This window comes from Puma concolor, chromosome D4, assembly GCF_028749965.1.
Source record: "Puma concolor isolate L17-30 chromosome D4, mPumCon1.1.hap2, whole genome shotgun sequence".
Lineage (NCBI taxonomy): Eukaryota > Metazoa > Chordata > Mammalia > Carnivora > Felidae > Puma > Puma concolor.
Genome location: NC_141679.1, coordinates 15,227,094 through 15,247,734, shown reverse-complemented (window position 1 = coordinate 15,247,734; position 20,641 = coordinate 15,227,094). Strand labels below are relative to the sequence as shown.

The window sequence follows — 20,641 nt, the reverse complement described above, 5'->3', positions numbered from 1 at the left end:
GCCACCCAGGCACCCCCAAAAACCTCAGTCTTTATAGGGTTTTACACTTCTTTAAAACACCCCAAACTTCCCAGGTAGCATTGCCCTCTTCCTGTGTCATTAGAGGACATCATATGCACCTATATTATCACCCTTGTGTTGTATAGGTTTGGGTTCATTTGTCTGAGACGGCATGCTTCTTGTAGAGACCAACACTGCATCTCACCTTTATATTTTCAGGGTCTAACACTCTACAGGTAACGGATGAATGAGCTAATCTCCTCTGTCAAGCTCTGAGCTTCCATATACTCCACACACCTCATCTTAAAAATCTAATACTAAATTAACTGTTGACTAAGGCAGTGGCTCTCACAATTTTGCATGCAACAGAATTCCCTGGAAGGCTTGTTGAAACACAGATGGCCGGGCCCCACCCACCCCTAGAGTTTGTTTCCATAATTCTAGGGTGGGGCCTGAGAATTTGCATTTCTGACAGATTCTCAGGTGACTCTGATGTTGCCAGTTTGTTGGGTTGGAGGTGGAGGAATATACTTGGAGAACCACTGAACTAGGTATTAATAAGTTGTATCCCCTCTGTTAGCATTTAATGGAGGGCATGGACTTAATAAGTAAAATGTTAGAGTTGGAACCTGCTCTGTGATCATCACTCTGCACCTCTATGAAATGTGACAAGACCAAACTTGAGCAGAGACATACTGATGGTCCCTGGTCACATGCTCCAGGAGACCCGGAAGTCTGTGTCCTTTGGGCTATTCCTAGAAATAAGAGGAAAATGTGTTCTTCACATTCAACAAAGAGGAATGACGTTTTATCAGAGACTTCCAGAGATCTACGCAGCACTGCATTAAAGCACCATATTACATCAAGTGTCCTTCTGGTTGCTTGAGTAGCTCTGGAGACCCTGGGGTGGTGGGGAAAACAATAAAGGGCAAGGTAAGGTACATTTGAGCCCCCTGACAGCTGCCTCCTCTTTCTCTCCAGAGGTATAAATGCTACTCAGGAGTAAGACCGCAGAACTGGTTGCAGTTTGCAATTAACAACAGAACAAGTATTCCGGATGCTTTGGCTCTGGTGCCTTGGACATCTCTCTTTGCCACGGGCTTCCAACTTTAGTTTCATCAGTGAAACAAATCTGTGCCAGGAGTTCCAGCTGAATCTCCTCAGGCAGTCTGAGGACTTTTCTTGGCATCGTGGTGGCATTTACCTTCTTCCTAAACCGTAGTGAGGGAGAGCTGATGATCAAACCTGAAGCTTTAGAAACGTTGGTCATTTGTTTGCTGTGTGCTTTTTGGCAGTTTTACTCCTGCTCATAGCAGAGCAGCATTGTCTGTGCAAATGTAGATCAGGGACACTCATTAACATCCAGCAAAGCTTCAAATCAGGTCACAATGCTAATCGAGTTGCTGGATACTTGATCATTTGAGTTCAGTTGTTTATGATATAAACTGTTTGGCGTAAGCAACAGCTTGCTTAATATTTAGCACTCTTGTCATCGTGTTCTCTTTCAGGGGTAATCTACTAACGTTTCTTTCTAAGTAATTATTGCTGGTCTCACAGTTTTGCCGACAAATGTGTACTAACTTCTAACGTTGCTTAGTGAAAGGTACAAATCTAGTAAATTACACAGTCACCGTAAACCTAATATTCTGGAACTGACTCTTTAGATAATGAGCCAAGAGGTTTGGGGGATTTAATTTATGAGCAGAATGGAGCTAACAATGGGCTATATACCGCCTTTCAATGGTGTTATAAAGAAAGGAGGAGGGGCAAGAACAAATGGAACTTACAAAGCAAAGCACTGATGTGGGTGGGAACTGTTTTCTTTTCACTTCACTGGCTCTTTTAGGCTATATTGACTAATCCTGAAAACTGCTTTTAATACTAAGCATGACCTAACAAATAATTGGTGGGGATAAAAGTAAATGTCCATTAAAGTAAGTGCTTATGACAAGTGTAAAAGTAAAACTGGTCTGAGAACTATTTTCTCCAAATTGGAATGGATTTACTATGGAAATGCACATCCTGGGAGTGATAGAAAAGTTTGTCTTTCCTTAACCATGTTTAAGAGGACTTTCATATTTTATCTTCATTCAATCCGCTTTCATCCATTCAGCTTTAGTCCCTTACTTCAAAAAAAGGAACATTTTAAACACTCTAAGGCAAAAGCGTTGTTGATGGTGGCAAATCTGAACGTACCAAACTGTTTACTGGTTGATTAAAAAGCTAATGTCCTTGCAGATGCTATAGTCCCGGAATAAAGAGCCAAGAGATACTAGTCGTAAAACTTTTATTATGTTTGTAACAACAAGCTTCATGCCTAATACGGTTGGTTAATGTAAAGGCTCTGTTACATAATGGAATTGATTAAAGTACGATTTACGATGTGAATGTCAATATCAGCAAATTATTTATATCAGGAGCACTCTTCTATAAAATCAATGTAATATGATGAGTTTAAAAGATAGGTCATTAAATTATTAAATATTTATTAACTGCCTATTGTAGGCCCAGAATAGTAAGGAATAGCACAGCTTTTAATACAGATAGCAATAAATATTCATTGCAAAGATCACTATCAGGATATTCTTGCAAAGCTATGAAATTGGATTTTGGAGCCAGATGTGAGATCTAACTTTGGTTGCTAGGTTTCCTGCTGGATTTCATGTCCTGTAAAACAAGGTGCGTGGTACTTAACCGTGGTAGAAACTGCGGGGTTATGGAGGGTGTCACTTAGTGCGTAGAGCTTGGTAAACTCTTAACTAGTAGCTACTATCAAGCTGGATTAGCCTGGCAAGAGTTTAGGTAGATTCTGATCTTTGACCTGGGTCTTTTTTTTTTTTTTTTTAATGTTTATTTTTGAGAAAGAGAGAAACCGAGTGTGAGTGGGGGAAGGGCAGAGAGAGAGAGGAAGACCCAGAATTGGAAGCAGGCTCCAGGCTCTGAGCTGTCAGCACAGAGCCCGATGTGAGCCTCAAACTCATGAACTGTGAGATCATGACCTGAGCCGAAGTTGGGTCAGACGCTCAACCGACTGAGACACCCAGCTGCCCCTGAGCTGGGTCTTAAAGAACATGTAGAATTTTCAAAGTAAAGGAGTGTGCTGGTAGAACATTCTAGGGAAGGAGAATGGCAGGAGCAAAGATGAGAAGCAGTTGGGCTAGACAGAGGAGAAAAAAATGTAAACACAAGTTTGGGTAGGTGAGGTGGTGCCCCATAACGTTGGGTCTTGAAAATCAGGAAGAGGAGTCTGGCCTTAGGACCGTAGGGCAAGGGGAGACATTGCAAATATCTGAAAGGGAAAGGGATCACGTAAAATTGTTTGAGGAAGATTAGCCTGATAGCAGTAGAAAAGACAGTTTGGTGAGAGAAGATAATGGACATGGGAAGATTAGCAGCAGTATGAGATAATAAAGCCCTAAAATGATACAGGGTAGTGAAAACTGAAAGGAAAAAATTAAAATATACTAGAACTGAGAGTTGTTTTAAGGTTGTTTTGCCGCAAATATGACAGCACTTGCTACCACTTAGTGAACACTCAATGTAATGTCTGTCACATAGAAAATGTGTTTCCAGTGTTACCTTATTTAATTTTCAAAAGGACAGTCTCCCATCTTCGCTATTTTATCGTTAGCAACCTGATGCCGAGACTTACAGAATAGTGTTTGACATATTTTTGGATGGGTGGAAGGATGGATGGATGGAAGGAAGGATGGATATCCCAAAACTCACAGAGATAATAGATGAGGAAACAGAATTCAAACTTGAGTTGTTTTCTTCCAAAGCTATGTATTAACCACCATTACTCTATTTCTATGCCTGCGAGATAAAATAGAAGATAGGAGAAAAGGAGGATTATAACCCAAAGGACACAACCACAAAAAGGTCTTTATTTCAGGAATGTATTTTCCGTATGACAGAGTTAATTGTCTTGAAGTCATTTTTTCCCATATCCCTTCGGGAGGCCAGGACGCCTCTGATAAACCATATTTGGTTAAGGCCAATAGCAGAACACTGACAGAAGAATCCAAGAGAAAGCTGGGGCACACAGGTCTGTTTAAACACAGAGCAGCATATATTTTATAAGCTGTGGTATCCACAGATCCTGCTGGCAATTTCAGACTCTTGTGTTTTTGTTTTTTTTCCCCAAACACTGCTGTCTGAAAATAACTTGGAAAAGGTTAGAGCCCATGGCCTAAAACAACGTCCAAATATAAACGATCAGTGTGATTAGCTGAATACCCAAAATATGACTATATACATATTTAACCTCAAAGGCTAGGCAGTGAGATAAACAAGTGTGTGATGTATTACAGTGAAAGGATGTTTACTTGTGCTCGGTGAATATTATCACTGCATCACACCAGATTACACTTCTTTTAATTTTGAAAAAATTTTTATGTATTTTTAGAGAGAGAGAGAGCACAAGCAGGGGAGAGGGGAAGGGGGAGAGACAGAAAGAATCCCAAGCAGGCTCCAAGCCGCCAGCACAGGGCCCGACGCGGGGCTCGAACTCACGAATCATGAGATCATGACCTGAGCTGAAACCAGATGTAGACAGATCCTTCTCTATACCAGTTTCACTCTGCTATGCTTTTTTCTCTCTACACAAGAGGAATGAACACACGATTATGATTTTTACCCTTCAACAGCAAAACCCAGTTCCTATACACCTGCAGTAGGTTCCAGATGAAAGTGTATAGGCTATAAGGTCACCGGCCATCCAAGAAGATACACACCATTTTAGTAGATCTTGAGCTTTCCCTGGAACTCTTGGTAACGCAGTCACCAAAGCAGTATCACGTAGTGGTGAAGAGCAGTCTCTACAGTCAGAGGCGCTCCGTTTAAAATTCCCTTCTGCCACTTCCTGCCACTGACCTTGGGCAAACTTCCTCTCTCTCTTTGCTTCACTTTCTTCATCGGTAAAATGGGGAACATATTTGTCTCACAAAATTCTTAAGAATCAACTGAATTGGGGCACCTAGGGGGCTCAGTCCGTTAAGTATCCCACTTCAGCTCAGGTCATAGTCTCACGATTTGGGAGTTTGAGCCCAGCGTTGAGGCTCTTGTGCCGTCAGTGTGGAGCCCACTTCAGATCCTCTGTCCCCTTCTCCCTCTGCCCCTCCTCTGCTTGTGCTTTCCCTCTCTCTCTCTTTCTCTCTCTCTCTCAGAAATAAATAAACACTTAAGAAAAGAAACAAATAAGTTAATGTGTGTAAAGTAATTAGAACATGATTTGATATATGTATGGGAAGCCTTTCAGTGATAGCAATACTTAAGTATTATAATATTTCTATTCTAGGAAATCAAGCCTGAGTTCTGTGTGTGGAATTCATCATTCCAAAGATTAGGCAGCAGGTATATAATTCCAGTATACGATACTTGAGTTTGTACAATGTGCTAGACGTTGGGCTAATGAGGACACAGCATCCACTTATGAGGACCTTTAGTCTGTTCTATAGGGTTCCTGCCATTGGATTCGCTAATGCGTTTAGGCTACTGAATTGAATTCCCTTTGACTTACAGGAGGATATTGACAAAGCAGTGAAGGCCGCAAGACAGGCTTTTCAGATCGGCTCTCCATGGCGCACCATGAATGCTTCAGAGAGAGGGCGGCTAATATACAAGTTGGCTGACTTAATTGAAAGAGATCGTCTTCTCCTGGCAGTGAGTATTAATCCAACTGGGCAGGTAGCGAGATCTCTAGAAAGTACTCGTTGTTTGGATTGGCACTTCGGTTATGTTTTAGTCATCACTACATGCTCACTACAAACAAAACGAAAAGACCTCGACCAGCTCCAGTACAGAAAATCTTATCAGTGAGCTTATTCTCGAGTAGTAATCTGCACTCTAGTTCTAGACGATGTTAATTTCTACTCGTGTAGATTCTACAGTCTAAACCTTGGCAATCCAAGTTAAACCAACCTACGCGAATTTCTTTTCTCTATTCTAGAATTCCTTAGAGCCTTCAACGAGGTCACATGCAGTGAATAGCCTAGAATAGTACACTGGGTTTCTCCAACTTACTTGAACATGGGACGCTTTTTATGGAAAATCTCATACAATTTGTCAAAGGTGCCCAGAATATTTCTCTAAAATAAACCTATTTCTCTTTAATCTAGCCCACCAAGACACTTAATAAATAAATGGCTGCTTTTTCCCCTCCTGAAATGTATGCATCCACAATGGTCTCGATTAAATGATATTCTCTTTACAGTTGAAAAAGGTGAAGAAGAAGGAAAGAAATCCAATCGTGCATGGCTTATAATAATTATATTTTAATGTATACTGAGGAAAAAAAAACATTTTGGCAGTTAGATGAGTCAGTTAAGTAAAATGGGCGGGGTGTTTCCTTATTTTCTTCTTAGTTAGGTATTATAGTGAAGCCAATTGAACCCAAACCAATACCAACCAAGATCAAGTTTCAGAGCAAATTTTTATTACCTTTAGAATCTTTTACTGGCAGTAACAAAGAAGCCTCTATACTTATTTTTAAATCAACAGGAGCAATTATAGTTAATCAAAGAACTATTTATTATTTAAAGGTTCAGCGTAATTCAAAGTATGCAAAAGTGTGGACTTAGGAGTTACACACAATAGTATTACATTAACCAAAATGTCCTGGAGGAAGAAAGCAGAATTTGCCAAAACTTGACTTTTCTTATTTAGCTGCTCTGTGGAGTGTAGAGGGCTTGCTCCCTCTGTCTGATAAGCTCCTAAGGGGGAAAGAAAATCAGGACACGAAAATCACGTTCGATCTAAGTTTTGAGATGGCTCACAACATAATGCAGAGACAGAAGATTGTCTGATAAACGAGGAGCTGTTTTAACAGTTTGTCACCCGGACATTCCTGCCCTGGCCGGACATGAGGTCCCAAAGAGCTCTTAAGAGTTCCTGCTTAAGGGAAGGAGGAAAGGAAGACAGGTCATCTGATACCAATAGACGGTTAGAGCACTAGACCAGAAAATGTTGCGCTTTACAGCCTGACCACTCAAACAAGAATTATGATAACAGTGGCAAAACTGGGACTTTCACAATTAAAACTTCTACTGAAGAAAACTCATGAACTAAAAGATGCAGGGGTCACTGAAGTTTGTGTAACTTGATTGGCTATATCCAAACGGCATGCAAAAATTAAAAATCATTGAGGCACTGTTTTTTTTTAATTTTTTTAATGTTTTTTTTTTATTTTTGAGAGAGAGAGAGAGAGAGAGAGTAGGGGAGGGGCAGAGAGAGAGAGAGAGAGAGAGAGATGGAGACACAGAATCTGAAGCAGGCTCCAGGCTCCAAGCTGTCAACACAGAGCCCGACCCAGGACTCGAACCCACAAACGGCGAGATCATGACCCGAGCCGAAGTCGGACGCTCAACTGACTGAGCCACCCAGGCACCCTAATCATTGAGGCACTATTAATAGTCCCCGATATTTAACTGTCCCACAGCTGTATTTATGCACTAAGTGAAATTTTGTTGGAGCTCTGATCTAACGAAACTAGGTGTACTCACTCTCACCAACTTCGTGTCTATCAAATTGGAACCAATTCCTAGAAAGCTGGTCAGCTGGAGGACAGTCAGAATGAGATGGAAGAAAGGAACACTAGGGGTTAGTAACCAGAATCTCACTGCCCTTTCTATCTGGATCTTGGTATGTGACCTTAAGCAAGTCTAAGTAAGTCCTTTTAGCCCTTTTCTGTTTTACCCCCTTTGTTAGAAAGGGAAGGTGATATAAGATGGCTTACAGGATTTCTTTCTATTTCCAAAATTCTCTAACACATGATCATTGAAAATAATAACGCTGTATTTTTTAATCTAAAATGTTTGTGGAAGTTTATGTTTGAGGTTTGATTTCTTTTTCAGACAATGGAGTCAATGAATGGTGGAAAACTATTCTCCAATGCATATCAGATGGATTTAGGGGGTTGCATAACGACATTACGCTACTGTGCAGGGTGGGCTGACAAGATCCAGGGTCGCACGATACCCATCGGTAAGGAGCTTTGAGAAACCACCAGGGATGGGGGATAGGTGCGAGCAGATTACTGTAGAGCTGCATTATTCCAAATCCTCCTTTTTAAAGATGTCACCCAAAAAGGCAGTCTTATTTTCACCTCGAGTTTGAGATGATGCAGCTCTGAACTTCTGCTAAGATTTATCACATAGCTTTTTAACATTGTTTCTGCATAGTCACACAGAAAGTACCACTACAGATGTGTTAGACAATTTTAAAGCAAGAGCAGTCTTGTGCCCACAATCACTGAATTAGGGCAATTGTCTCTCTCAAGGCACAAACTTTTCAAAGCTGGCCTCAAATTATTTATTGTGTATTCCAGTCGTGGCATTTATACCCCTCCTATAATGTAATTATTTAAGTGTCTTTGCATGTTCCAGAGTGAGTCAGTTATGGTCATCTGTGCCTGGTCTAACTCAGTAGTTACAGCAGATTAATTAAACAAACCAATTCACATTGATTTATTTCAAGTAGCTTCAAAGCAAGATGAGACTGTGTTTACAGCCCAATTTAAGAATTTGTGAGTAGATGTGTATGTACGTGTTTTATTATTTCAGTAGAGGATGCACATAATGAGATATGAATATAAAGAAGCATCAGTTTGGAAAACATGATGGGTAGAATTTAATTCCTATAAATGCACTTACTGGCTGTAGAAGTACAACACCCTCTGGGCTGGCCCTCCTGGGTATTTTCAATCTCATGACAGCCTCCAGCAGGTTAAAAGTGATAGCCAGGAATTAAAAGGGGGGGGGGGCAGTGAGACCATGGTAAAAAACAAGAAATGTGGCTATGTTAGAAATTCTTGCTTTACCCTTTGACGAGGGAGAAACCATTTTAAGTACAAATAGACTTGATAAGGAGCTTTCTTGCTATGATAGCCAGGAAGTTTTTGTGAGAACTAGAATAGAACAGAACAAAATGTGCCATGTAACCTCAGAATGACCACATCAAACTTTGAGGTATATCAATCAATGAAATCCAGATTGCAAAGCAATGTCTTTTACTTCTGACACCTTTTTTAGCAATGTCTTTTACTTCTGGCATTTTTTTTTTCATGGATTAATAGAGTCTGCTTTTATTTTTTGGTAGGAAAAAAAAGCCTTTAGAATAAGCAGTAGGCTTGTAGGGAGATATATTTTTTTTTTAATTCTACTCTCTTCTAATTTTATTAGTTTTACTTCAAAAAAATTTTGCCATTACTGATAGAAGTTAGAACTGTCAGAAATAGCACTCTAACAGGTATTTTCTTAGTCATACACCTTTTATCTTTTTTCTTTTTCTTTTTTTTTTAAGTTTATTTATATATTTTGAGAAAGAGAAAAAGAGAGAGAGAGAGCACATGTGCACGTGCGTGTGCACGTGCATGAGTGGGGTTGGGGCAGAGAAAGAGGGAGAGAAACAGAGAATCCCAAGGAGGCTCTGCACTGTCTGCACAGAGCCCAGCACAGGGCTGGAACTCACAAACCATGATCATGACCTGAGCTGAAACCAAGAGTCTGATGCTCAACTGACAGGGGCACCTAGGTGCCCCCCTTTTACCTTTTTTCTTAAGAAAGTAAACTTTGAGAATGAGGATAATTTAGAAAATAGCCCTTCTACATGGGTGAGAGATAGAACTAAATATCTTTCAGATATTTTCTGCTTTCACATCTTTTTCTTGACCTATATCAGTTTTATGGTTCCTCTCATTTCAAATTACTATTTCAGAACACAATTTTTCATTGTGTAAGTGGTTGGAGATATGTTTTCTTGGTTTCCTAAATTTTTGGTTTTGTTTTTATTATTATTTTTTTCAATGTTTGTTTATTTGGAGAGAGATAGAGATAGAGTGTGATTTGGGGAGAGGCAGAGAGAGAAGGAGACACAGAATCCAAAGCAGGCTCCAGGCTCTGAATTGTCAGCACAGAGCCAGACGTGGGGCTCGAACTCATGAGCCATGAGATCATGACCTGAGCTGAAGTCAGATGCTTAACTGACTGAGCCACCCAGGCACCCTTGTTTTTGGTTTTAGTTATTGTGTATACCTTTCTGTAAGTATCAACCCAAACCACCATCCCATGTATGTCAAATATATTTGCCCATAAATGATTGTGTTTTATTTTCCAGATGGAAACTTTTTTACTTATACAAGACATGAGCCTATTGGTGTATGTGGCCAAATCATTCCTGTAAGTTGGTTTTCTATATCATTTTCCATTTTAAAACAGAAAAAAAAGAATTCTATTTCATTTGGTAAGGAAGCTTTATCCAACACAAATACGTTCTCAGAGATTTGCTAAATGTGGACCAAATGTAGTAACTGATGAGCTTAGGTCTCCCTGTGACTGAACTCTTTAGATACAAATGAGTTAGCCCAGAATCGTATCTATATTGTGGTGTATCTTTTGAGTGTTTCAGTACTTGAGTGTGTTTCAGCATTGACATTGACATTTACTGTATGGTTTGTTTTTAAAATGCTGTGTTATGTACTCTTTTTAAGACCCGTGTTTCACATGTAACCAAAGTGGTCATCACCAACTTCTCTGCTTCTATTCTTCACTTTTAATCTCCTCATTGAGACTTATCATGGAGAATAGTAGCAACCAGTGTTCATGTCCTAAATGCCTGTTTTCAATTAAAATGGAAGGACCTGTTGGACCACTGTATGGAATGTATCCTACCTTTAGTAGTATTTTTAAGCAGAATCATGAAGATTTTCTTTTAAACCCCCAAAAGAGGAGGCTACGTAACTGATTTCGCCAACATATTCAAAGAGGCCAAATAAAAAGTTGGCAGGGTATTCTGAAGTTTTTGATTATTTTTTAAAAACGTTTATTTATTTTGAGAGAGAGAAAGAGAGCAGGTGCGAGTAGGGAATGAGCAGAGAGAGAGGAAGAGAGAGAATCCCAAGCTGGTTCCAGGTTGTCAGCAAAGAGCCCAATACGAGTCTCCATCTCTGAATCATGAGATCATGACCTGAGCTGAAATCGGGGGTTGGTTGCTTAACTGATGGAACCACACAGCCACCCGTGAAGTTTTTAAATGAGGAAGTCACAATGAATTAGCTTCTGCTCCAATGAGACTGAAATGCATACATGCAATTTTTTGAATGAAATCGCTCATTACTTCACAAATCTTAATAAAATTAATAAAAACTATGAAATCCTGGGCACTAATAATGGCTAATATTTATTGCATGACTATGATGAATCAGTCTCTTAAGTCTTTGGCCTACTTTCTTGAAGAATCCTCAGGATGACCTTCCGAAGTAGAGAGGATTTTTATCAGTACTTACAGATGAAGAAATCATCCAAGGAGAGCATGTAACTTGTCTGAGTTCACTGGGCTAGTCAGTGACTGAGCTGAGATTTGAACCAAGTTCTTAGCCACCAGACGCTAAACTTTAATGTCTTTAGCGAGATATTTGTCTTAGAAATAAACACATACCCACATACCCCCATACCCACATACACACTCACATACATATAATTTTTATTATTGAAGTATAGCTGACATACAGTGTTATATTAGTTTCAGGTCACTGTTAAGTCTTACTATTGGGTGTGTAGTTACAATAAATGATCTATAAGGAAGGAGGAATAATCACACTTTTCAAACACGTACAGATAACTTCTAGTGTGTTTAATAGCAAGGTTTGATTTTTAAACCATGCAGTGATTTTTTTTCCCCTCCAGTAGATGAAGAACTCATAATAACAGCCCTTGATAAAATTGTATGGCTCTCTTCCACTCCCGTCCCACATCTAGCTTACTTGGAGCTTTTTAGCATTTATGAGTTTGCTTTTAGCAATTAACTGAATTCGAATACACCAGTTGACCGCACAAAACTACCACAATTATTATTTCACATCAATGGGTAGTGGATAATGTAGAAGTTAGATTGGCAAAGGTAGCTTTCAGTGATACAAAGAATCTATTGTTATATATTGCTTTCTAGTGGAATTTCCCGTTGGTCATGCTCATTTGGAAGATAGGGCCTGCCCTTAGCTGCGGAAATACAGTGGTTGTCAAACCTGCAGAGCAAACTCCTCTCACTGCTCTTCACGTGGCATCTTTAATACAAGAGGTGAGTTTCCCCCATCAAAATATGCACAAGAACTCGGGAGCCTTCATTTACAATAAGAAGACCTCACTTTGTGCTCCCCTAAACTACCTCCCAATGGCTCCTGGCCAGTGATGAAGACAAATTTAATATGGCTGCCAGTTGAGATTTTTTGCAATCAGCCCAAATGCACCTCTGCCCAAATGGAGATAAGATGCCAGATTCAAAGGCTTCATGTCAAACAGTCACCTTAGGATCACTTTTGTTTGTTTCTTTTTAAAAATTTTTTAATGTTCATTCATTTTTGGGAGACCGCGCCCCTTGTTTATTTGTTTCTTTGGCCTAACTCTCATGAATATGACTTCATGTTGAAACTGAAGTATCCTTCTTTTGGATATTGAAATGAAAATTGGTTTATAACCGGTACCGATGGCCTGGAGGTTCTGCGATTTAAAATTAAAAAAAAAAAAAAAAAAAAAAAACTAGTCCATTCGAAGGTTGGAGGCCTCTCTGCTCACTTGTAATATTGTGCCACATAATTTTTGAACACATCTACCCACAAGGGGACATGTTTATGTTCTGTTTTCTATTCTAGTTTCCTCTGCATTTGCCTTCTTGCTTAACAAGTGGCAAAAAAAAAATTTGCACGTGAAATTTATTTCCATCCACTGTCTGGATTGTGTTAATATCTTTTTTCTTGCAAACAATTTATTGCCCATTGTCCTTCATGTCTTTCCAGAACTTAGAAAACAAGCTTTAGTTACTAGACACTTAAATTTTAAAAACCTGAGTGTAAATCTTAAAACTATTCTTCACTTTAAAAAAAAGGCAAAGATATATCAAAATGGGGCACGTTGGTGCCTACAACGTGAAATGTGATGGTGCCCATCTCAGGTACACACTGTTTTCTACCTCATCATTTTTTTAACGAGGAATGAAATCAGTCTGTGCCACTTAATCATGCACGGGATGACGATTCTTATCTAATGTTTTACTGATTAAATATTGCCAGTAGGCTTTTGCCACCCAGTTGGTATGCCCTGCACAATCAATAGCTAGAAACTAAAAATGTAAGATCCTTTTAGATTTGCTGATAGGTTAATAAACGCATTGCTTTCCTTCTATGTGAGTAATTTACCAAGTTCTTTTACCCATACTATCTTTCTGAGTTACCGTTAGGAAACTTGAGACAGCCATCACTGGGGCAATGACCCATAAAAGTCAAACATGGTCTTACCCCGAGGAGAAATACTTCCCCAGCAATGCAACTCTTGAGGTTATTTTAAGTGGGCTGAGAAATGAAATAATAATAATAAAACCACATAAACGAATCTTTCCTGGTAGAGAAACTCATAAGCTCGGCATAAAGAGAAACTTTGATCCCATACACTCCTCTTTTTTGTCGTAGAATGAGATTCTCAGTTCTGTTGTAAATATTTTACTTTGTATCCTCAGGCAGGTTTCCCTCCAGGAGTAGTGAACATTGTGCCTGGTTATGGACCTACCGCAGGGGCGGCCATTTCTTCCCACATGGACATAGACAAAGTGGCCTTCACAGGATCTACAGAGGTAATCAGTTACTCGGGCCAGTAGTGAGGAATGTCTGTATCTCCAGGTGTCAGAAGCGTGTGTTTTATGTAACTGTTTTTAAGCCGACGTTTCTTTAAAACAAAAGTTCTTTTTAATGATTTGTTCCTTATTCAAGCCTTCAGACGTGTTTATAGAACATAAGCAGATGTAGTTGAGATGAAACGGAATACCTGTGACAAACTCGGACTACAGTGAACTGCTTTTAGAATGTTCATTCCTTTCCCTGATGAGAACTAGAGCCAATTGGATCCTGTCATGTGATTAGTATGGTTTATGATAGAAATTCTAAATAGAGCCACAGTGATTTGTATGAATGAATGTAATTTTACCCTGTAGATTATGAAAATTAAATTGCAGAATATCACCCTTAGCTCCTTATTTGGGGTTCTCTGTTTCTTGATCGTTCTGAAAGGGAGCCAGCAACTCAGCTTCCTGAATGTTACTGCTGGTTTAGCCTAACTGTTATGCCTTTTTGGCTCCAGTGCGACCTTCTGGAAGGCTAAAGAACAGGGTCTCAGCCATGGGCACTGCAAGAAGAGGCAGGAAGGAGAGAGAGAGAGAGCGCTTCCTGGAAAGTGGAGTTTGGGAGAATGGATTCCCACCTATTGAGATGATTTCCTATTACAAGCAAAAGACAGTGGTAAACTTGTACTGTACCAAGTAAAACACAATTTGAGTCCTCTTATTGGATTATGTGACATTGTTAGAAGATGAGTGCAAACCTTTTACTGGTATTCAGTAGAAAGTTTGAAGAATGAGAATGCTTTCCTATAAAGTAGCTGTTACAAATAAGATACACAGCAAGACGTGATAAGATACTATGATATGTGTCGACTGCTCTGAGGGCATTCACAGGAAGGAATAAGGAATGGTGATGTCTACGTAGGTGTTAGGACTTGCGCTGAATTTTGAAGAGGGGTTACTTTTTTAACTCCCTTGGAGATTGAGAAGCAAGAAGAACATTCTAGATAATGAGGAGAAGCTAATTGGATTATTTTATACTCCTACTTAGCCACTCCAGTATAAAGAAACACCTACATAGAGAATTAAAATGGTGGACGGGCGCCTGGGGGGGCTCAGTCGGTTAAGCATCTGACTTCGACTCAGGTCATGGTCTCGCGGTCTATGGGTTTGAGCCCCACGTCGGGCTCTGTGCTGACAGCTCGGAGCCTGGAGCCTGCTTCAGCTATTCTCTCTCTCTGCCCCTGCCCTGCTCACACTCTGTCTCTCTCTTTCTCAAAAATAAATAAAACATTAAAAATTTTTTTAAATGGTGGAAAATCAAAAGTTACTCTTCTTGATTTTTTTTAAAAATTAAATACTTATGTACTTTTTCTTACATTTCATAGGCATAGAATAGAAAAAGTTTACATTCTGCAAACCCCTAGTTGATGCGAGGGAAAGCAAATCCTGCATTCGGTGGGACAAAATAATTGGAAATGAGACATGGCAATAAGTTAGAAAGTGGGAAAGTCACAGATCAGAATCATAGCAGAGGAGATAAGGTCAGGAAGGTACAAACTCCTCAGCTGAGCATTCTAGACCTTCCCCCAAAGGACTCCATGCATATTTCCTCCTCTAGATCCCATGCCCACTCATTCTCTAGTTCATCTGGGCTGTTGCCTGACCCCTCTCTGGAACCACTGCCTATTTGCCTTGGCCCATCCCCAGGCCCCTGCAGCATTTTGGGGGAGTTTACCTGCCAAAAATAGAAAAATTTTGAGGTTAACAGACTAGGCAGGCAACATCTGGGCTCAAATTCTGACTCTATCCCTTTACGCAGTGTGTCTTCCAAAAGTTAAGTATCATTGCTAAACTTGCATTTCTAATTTGTGAATGGGAATAATAATGTCTACCTTAGTGTACAGAATAAAATTGACAGAGCTAATGAGTAGTAAACACCTTACTAGCGAGCACCCTATAGAGGACTCAGATGTATCGTTTCCTTCCTCCAGGCTTGTGCCCACTGGTGGCCACACCTACTATGATAAGGCTGCTGCCACATGTTACCTCTATGGCTCTCTCTGCAGTTTCGGGGGCATGCTGAATTTTTTAAATGCTGGTTTATTTGTTATTGAGAGAGAGAGACAGAGAGAGGCTGAGAGAGAGGGAGAGAGAGAATCCCAAGCAGGATCTGTGCTGTCAGTGCAGAGCCTGACACGAGGCTCCATCCCACAAACTGTGAACTCATGACCCAAGCCGAAATCAGGAGTCGGATGTTTAACCGACTGAGCCACCCAGGTGCCCCCATCCTGAATTTGAACCTCCCCTCCTGTGTCCCCATTAACCATGGTACATGATTATAATAGCTCGTGCTCTTTGCTTGATCATGGATCTCTCTCCTTTGCTGACCATCCTCAAAGACTATTTTATGCATTGTTATCTGCAGAAACCAGTACAGTAACTACTTCTGAATAAGCATTAAATAATCAAGTGTAACCAATATGATTTTAGAGGCCACGCAGAAAACTCGGTCTTCCTGGGCTCTCTTTTAGCTTCAGGTTTGTGTTTAGCAGATAGCAAGAAACTTGCCAAGGGCCGTGAAAGAGGCAAACAGGGGATTCCATCTTGCGTGGTCCTTATAGCAATGACACTCTTTCTAAAAATCCTTCTGGTAAAAGAAGAATGTTCATGCCTCATTCGATTCGTTTAAAACAGAATCCAACATACACTGTGCACGGTGAGATAAGCTCGGCTATTTTCACGAGCATCTGCTGTTTCTGCCCCACATGGCAATGCCACGTTATCATGCCACATATTGTTGACCATGGTCTTGAAGGTTCTTATCCTTCTCATTGCAGAGCTTTTTTAAGAAAAATGATAAACCTTTACTTTTTTCCAAGTAAAGAAACAAAATCACAAGGCAAAAATTGATGTTTCCTTCTTTTAGCGTTAGCTAGACCTTTGAGAAAACTCAAACAAACCTTTTGTTGGCCATCTAAACTTGTCCTAAGCAGATGTGTAACCTTCCTCTCTTACTCATACTTCTAGCCATTCTTCATTCTCATTCTTCTGACATATGTGGCTTTAAGAAAAATATCTCCAATCTTATTCCCTTCCCCAAGGCAAAACTTACCTACTTTAATCAAGTTTCCCCAGTAAATGTTTCTAAGTTAAACAATTAAGAAAAAAAAAAGATGCAGAAAGAATTAAATTCAAAGGAGGAAAAGAAAAGCATATTATATAGGAAATACAGAATTCTTAATCATCTTAAATGAAAATTGAATAAGAAGTATATTATGGAAAGAAAATGGTATATAAGAAAAATTTCAGACAGGATTTCCCTACTGCAAGCATGTTAGTTTCTCTTTATTCACCCATATTAAAGGGTTTGTGCACAACATCTTGAAATAAGATAAAAACATTGACAGATTAATTAATGCTTTACTCTGTAATGCACAGTAGCATTCGGCTCAGTAACCACGTAAAAATCAAACACACACTCAGCAAGCATCTACTTATCTTTTGTTCCATTGGGATAGAAACTTTTTATTTAACTCTGATGTGTCAAATAGGAAAAGAAACCCAGAAGCAAGATAAAGTGAATCATCTCTCAAAAAAGAAAAGCAAAGATCATTTAAGTACATTCGGACTTCAATAAAACTAATGAGGAGGAAATAGTTGTAAAGCAGGCCAGGTTTTAGAGATGGAAAAATAAAACAACTACAGAAAATAATCTTGATGGGATGTGATCCACAAAGAAAAAAAATGAAAACAATGTCTTTCTCTGAAGAGAGGCAGCAAGCATTAAAGAAGAAACCAGAACAGTAGGATTCCAGCTAGCTGAAGTAGCAGCAGAGAGCACAGATCCAATTTCTTTTTTCTAGCTCTACTGTTCAAAGGTGTGGAGGGAGAGGGGAAGGGAAGAATGCAGGGGGGAGACAGAGAGAGGAAGAGAGAGAGAGAGAGAGAGAGAGAGAGAGATACCTGTCAGTCAGTTCATAGTTAAACAAACCCCCACTGCAACAGATAGTGCTAACAAGAAATACGCAATGATAGGACTTTATCACTGCTACCAAGGAGGTGATACCTGTTTGGGAAATTGATATGGACACAAATAATACAATCCGAGGTAGACACTGAAGCAATCCTCATGAGCGTTGTATGGGGCAAAAGAGGAAGAAAAGGTCATGTCTACCCAGAGTCAACAGAGCAGGCTTCAAAGAAGTGTTCAGATATCAGCTGGACCCCAAGGAAGGGCAGGACTGGAGTCAACCCAGGTCACAAGGAGCACGTGATGAGAAACAGAGATGAGATTTGGGGGGTTAGTGAATATGACCGTTCGGACAGAGTTCTCTGGATTGCTGTAGAGGGATAGAATTAAAGTAGGTAAGTTTTGGCTGGACCGTGACATCTCAAGTCCATCAGTAGAAAGGGGAAGTTCTGATTAAAATGAAAACTACCTCCTGTCCAGTGGTGTTCATCAAGGTCAGCGGTGGATCTTTTCTCATGAGCGTTTTTCGGATTCATCACATGTGTGCTCGGTTGGAGGAGCCTTTGATATCTGAAGGTGCCAGTCTCGAAAAATGCCACTAATGTCTCTCCCTAATGAAACGTAACTATGGCACAAACATTGTCTAAATTTAGAATGCCAAATAAACCCACCTTCACGGGAGCAGACTAAGCCTCCTCCTTTGTAATGCTCCATTACAGGTTGGCAAAATGATCAAAGAAGCTGCCGGGAAAAGCAATCTGAAGAGGGTGACGCTGGAGCTTGGTGGAAAGAGCCCCTGCATTGTGTTTGCCGACGCCGACTGTGAGTGAAAGCCACTCTTAACTTTTCACCCCTCACCTTGGTGTCCCGTAATGCCGTATGGAGAACCTGAAGTTTATAAAAGGGTTTGCCCCTAACGTCAAAATGTAAGGCATTAATGAGAATCTAGAATTACTCGTGAAAGTCTCTCAAACTGTCCGAAAGTACAACACCTAGATAAGTCTAACACAGACACTCTTTCCTCGTGATTTGGAATAGTTTGCTATTTCCTCAGCTGAACTCCAGGCAAACTAACTGTTTTGCACTTAGGAGCCATGGTGTATTCTTAATTAAGTCTATGCCTTTAAATATTAGCATTGGGTTAGGCATGGTGAAATTGTACTGGGACCAGCTAGGGAGACAGTAAATTTCACATTTGTCCTTTCCCTTCGCTCTGGGTCATACACACATTAAATGAAATGGCCAGGGGAAAATGACGTCTATTATTCAAGGAATTTCTCCCTCTCTTTCTCTTCCTAGCAAGTGTAGTCAAATTTACATATATTCAATCTCCAATCATGATCTGACTCCACTATACAATATCCCAGGTTCATTCTCAGTATATTACCGAGTAAAATCCCATAGTTATTTTCTAAATGGATGTCAATTAGCAGAAATAGGTTGTCAAGCATTCATCTAGCTCTTTCTTTAGCAGTTGAGGTATATGGCAATGAACAAAAATGGCTGAATGTGGTCATAACTGAAGCTTTTCAGACCACACTACCTTATTATATACTCTACAAACGAGATTCCTGATTTTTACCAAACCTTTCTGTGAACTGTTTCCACTACAACGTAAGTAGGTGTGGTTAGTTCACAAAAGAAATACAACAGCACTCGACTGACATATGTTCAATTAAGTTTTCAGCATTTAAAAAATTAAAATGCAGAGAAAACTTTCTTCAGGTTGTTTAGGACTTAATAATGACGCAACCTTTTCCTCCCTTTCAAGACCCATTCTACCATCTCAAATACATAGGGAAGAAGAGCTTATAGGCATATATGAAATAATACAGTATATTTTAAATAAAGCTGGAGAATGTTTTTTCTGGACCAGGGTTGTAAGGCTTGGTGAATGATTCTGGATATTAATTTTTTTTCAGAAATAACACTTTTCTTATTGATCAGGGTGTCTAAAAATATTTTTAAGTTATTTAATGCAATTGATAGTTCATATTTTCTTTGTCATGTAGTTAAAACTTGGAGCCTGAAATATTCATAGTCACCTAACTAAGTATAAATGGAGATATTTATAAAAATCGTTTGCAGGGGGATTGGATCTTGTGACACTTTCTATATTCTTGGTAATACCTACATCAAAATTGTAATAATAACCACAATTCTTTTTAGATTCAATATTTTTTGCTATCATTTCCATATCACAGAGAGGATTAGAAAGGGTAATTTGTCACCTGGATGATAAGAGGTGGGATGTATTGAATTTATGTCTGATTCTGCAACTCATAAGTTTTCCACAGCACCATATTGCCTCTGACAGATATGTATAAAAATATGTAACCTTTAGAAAATAACTCTTCTTCAATGTGAGTGTCTTCTTTGCAGTGGATAATGCCATTGAATTTTCCCACCATGGATTATTCTACCACCAAGGCCAGTGTTGCATAGCTGCATCCAGACTCTTTGTGGAAGAATCAATTTATGATGAGTTTGTTCGAAGGAGTGTTGAACGGGCTAAAAAATACGTTCTTGGAAATCCTCTGACCCCAGGAGTCAGTCAAGGCCCTCAAGTGAGTATAAAATGGAAGGAATAGCTTTCACAGAGGACAAGAAAAAGTGCCCTCTTTAGGCTTACTTATTACTGAGTAAGATTATTTCCTTGCCACAGATCTTCCTAGGTGACAATACTGTATCAGTTTGGTATTTAACAAAAATAAATAAATAAATAAATAAATAAATAAATAAATAAATATAGCGCCCGATTTAAAGAAAGCATCCTTTCTTGTGTGTTGCCCACTCTTCATGTCTTGAAACAGTTTAGAAGCATGTTGAAAATGAAAGATGTGAGGAGAAACAACAAATGCTGTAGGTTTCTTGTTTTTCTCCACCTGCACACCTCTTGATTCCTGTATGTGGTCTCCGTCCACTTTGGAAGTTTGTATACAGTCCTATCATTTATATCTTCCTCTGAGTCAGTCCTTTTTCTCAGTTTACATCTCACAGATGTGGGCAGGAAGCATACCTCTAAACTCTCTCCAGTCTTCAGTTACTCTGATTGGCCTTCTAATGGTG

The 20,641-nt window shown here is 39.5% G+C and overlaps 1 protein-coding gene across 1 annotated transcript in view; it reads left to right on the top strand.

The window, feature by feature from the left end:
* The window catches only part of ALDH1A1 (aldehyde dehydrogenase 1 family member A1), a 59,417-nt gene that overhangs the window by 16,863 nt on the left and 21,913 nt on the right, over nt 1-20,641 (top strand). The window contains exons 3-9 of the mRNA XM_025931486.2: nt 5,524-5,664; nt 7,854-7,983; nt 10,114-10,175; nt 11,944-12,072; nt 13,504-13,617; nt 18,292-18,394; nt 19,955-20,139. Of these exons, the coding sequence (XP_025787271.1) occupies nt 5,524-5,664; nt 7,854-7,983; nt 10,114-10,175; nt 11,944-12,072; nt 13,504-13,617; nt 18,292-18,394; nt 19,955-20,139 (864 nt within the window). The remainder of the gene's footprint in view (nt 1-5,523; nt 5,665-7,853; nt 7,984-10,113; nt 10,176-11,943; nt 12,073-13,503; nt 13,618-18,291; nt 18,395-19,954; nt 20,140-20,641) is intronic.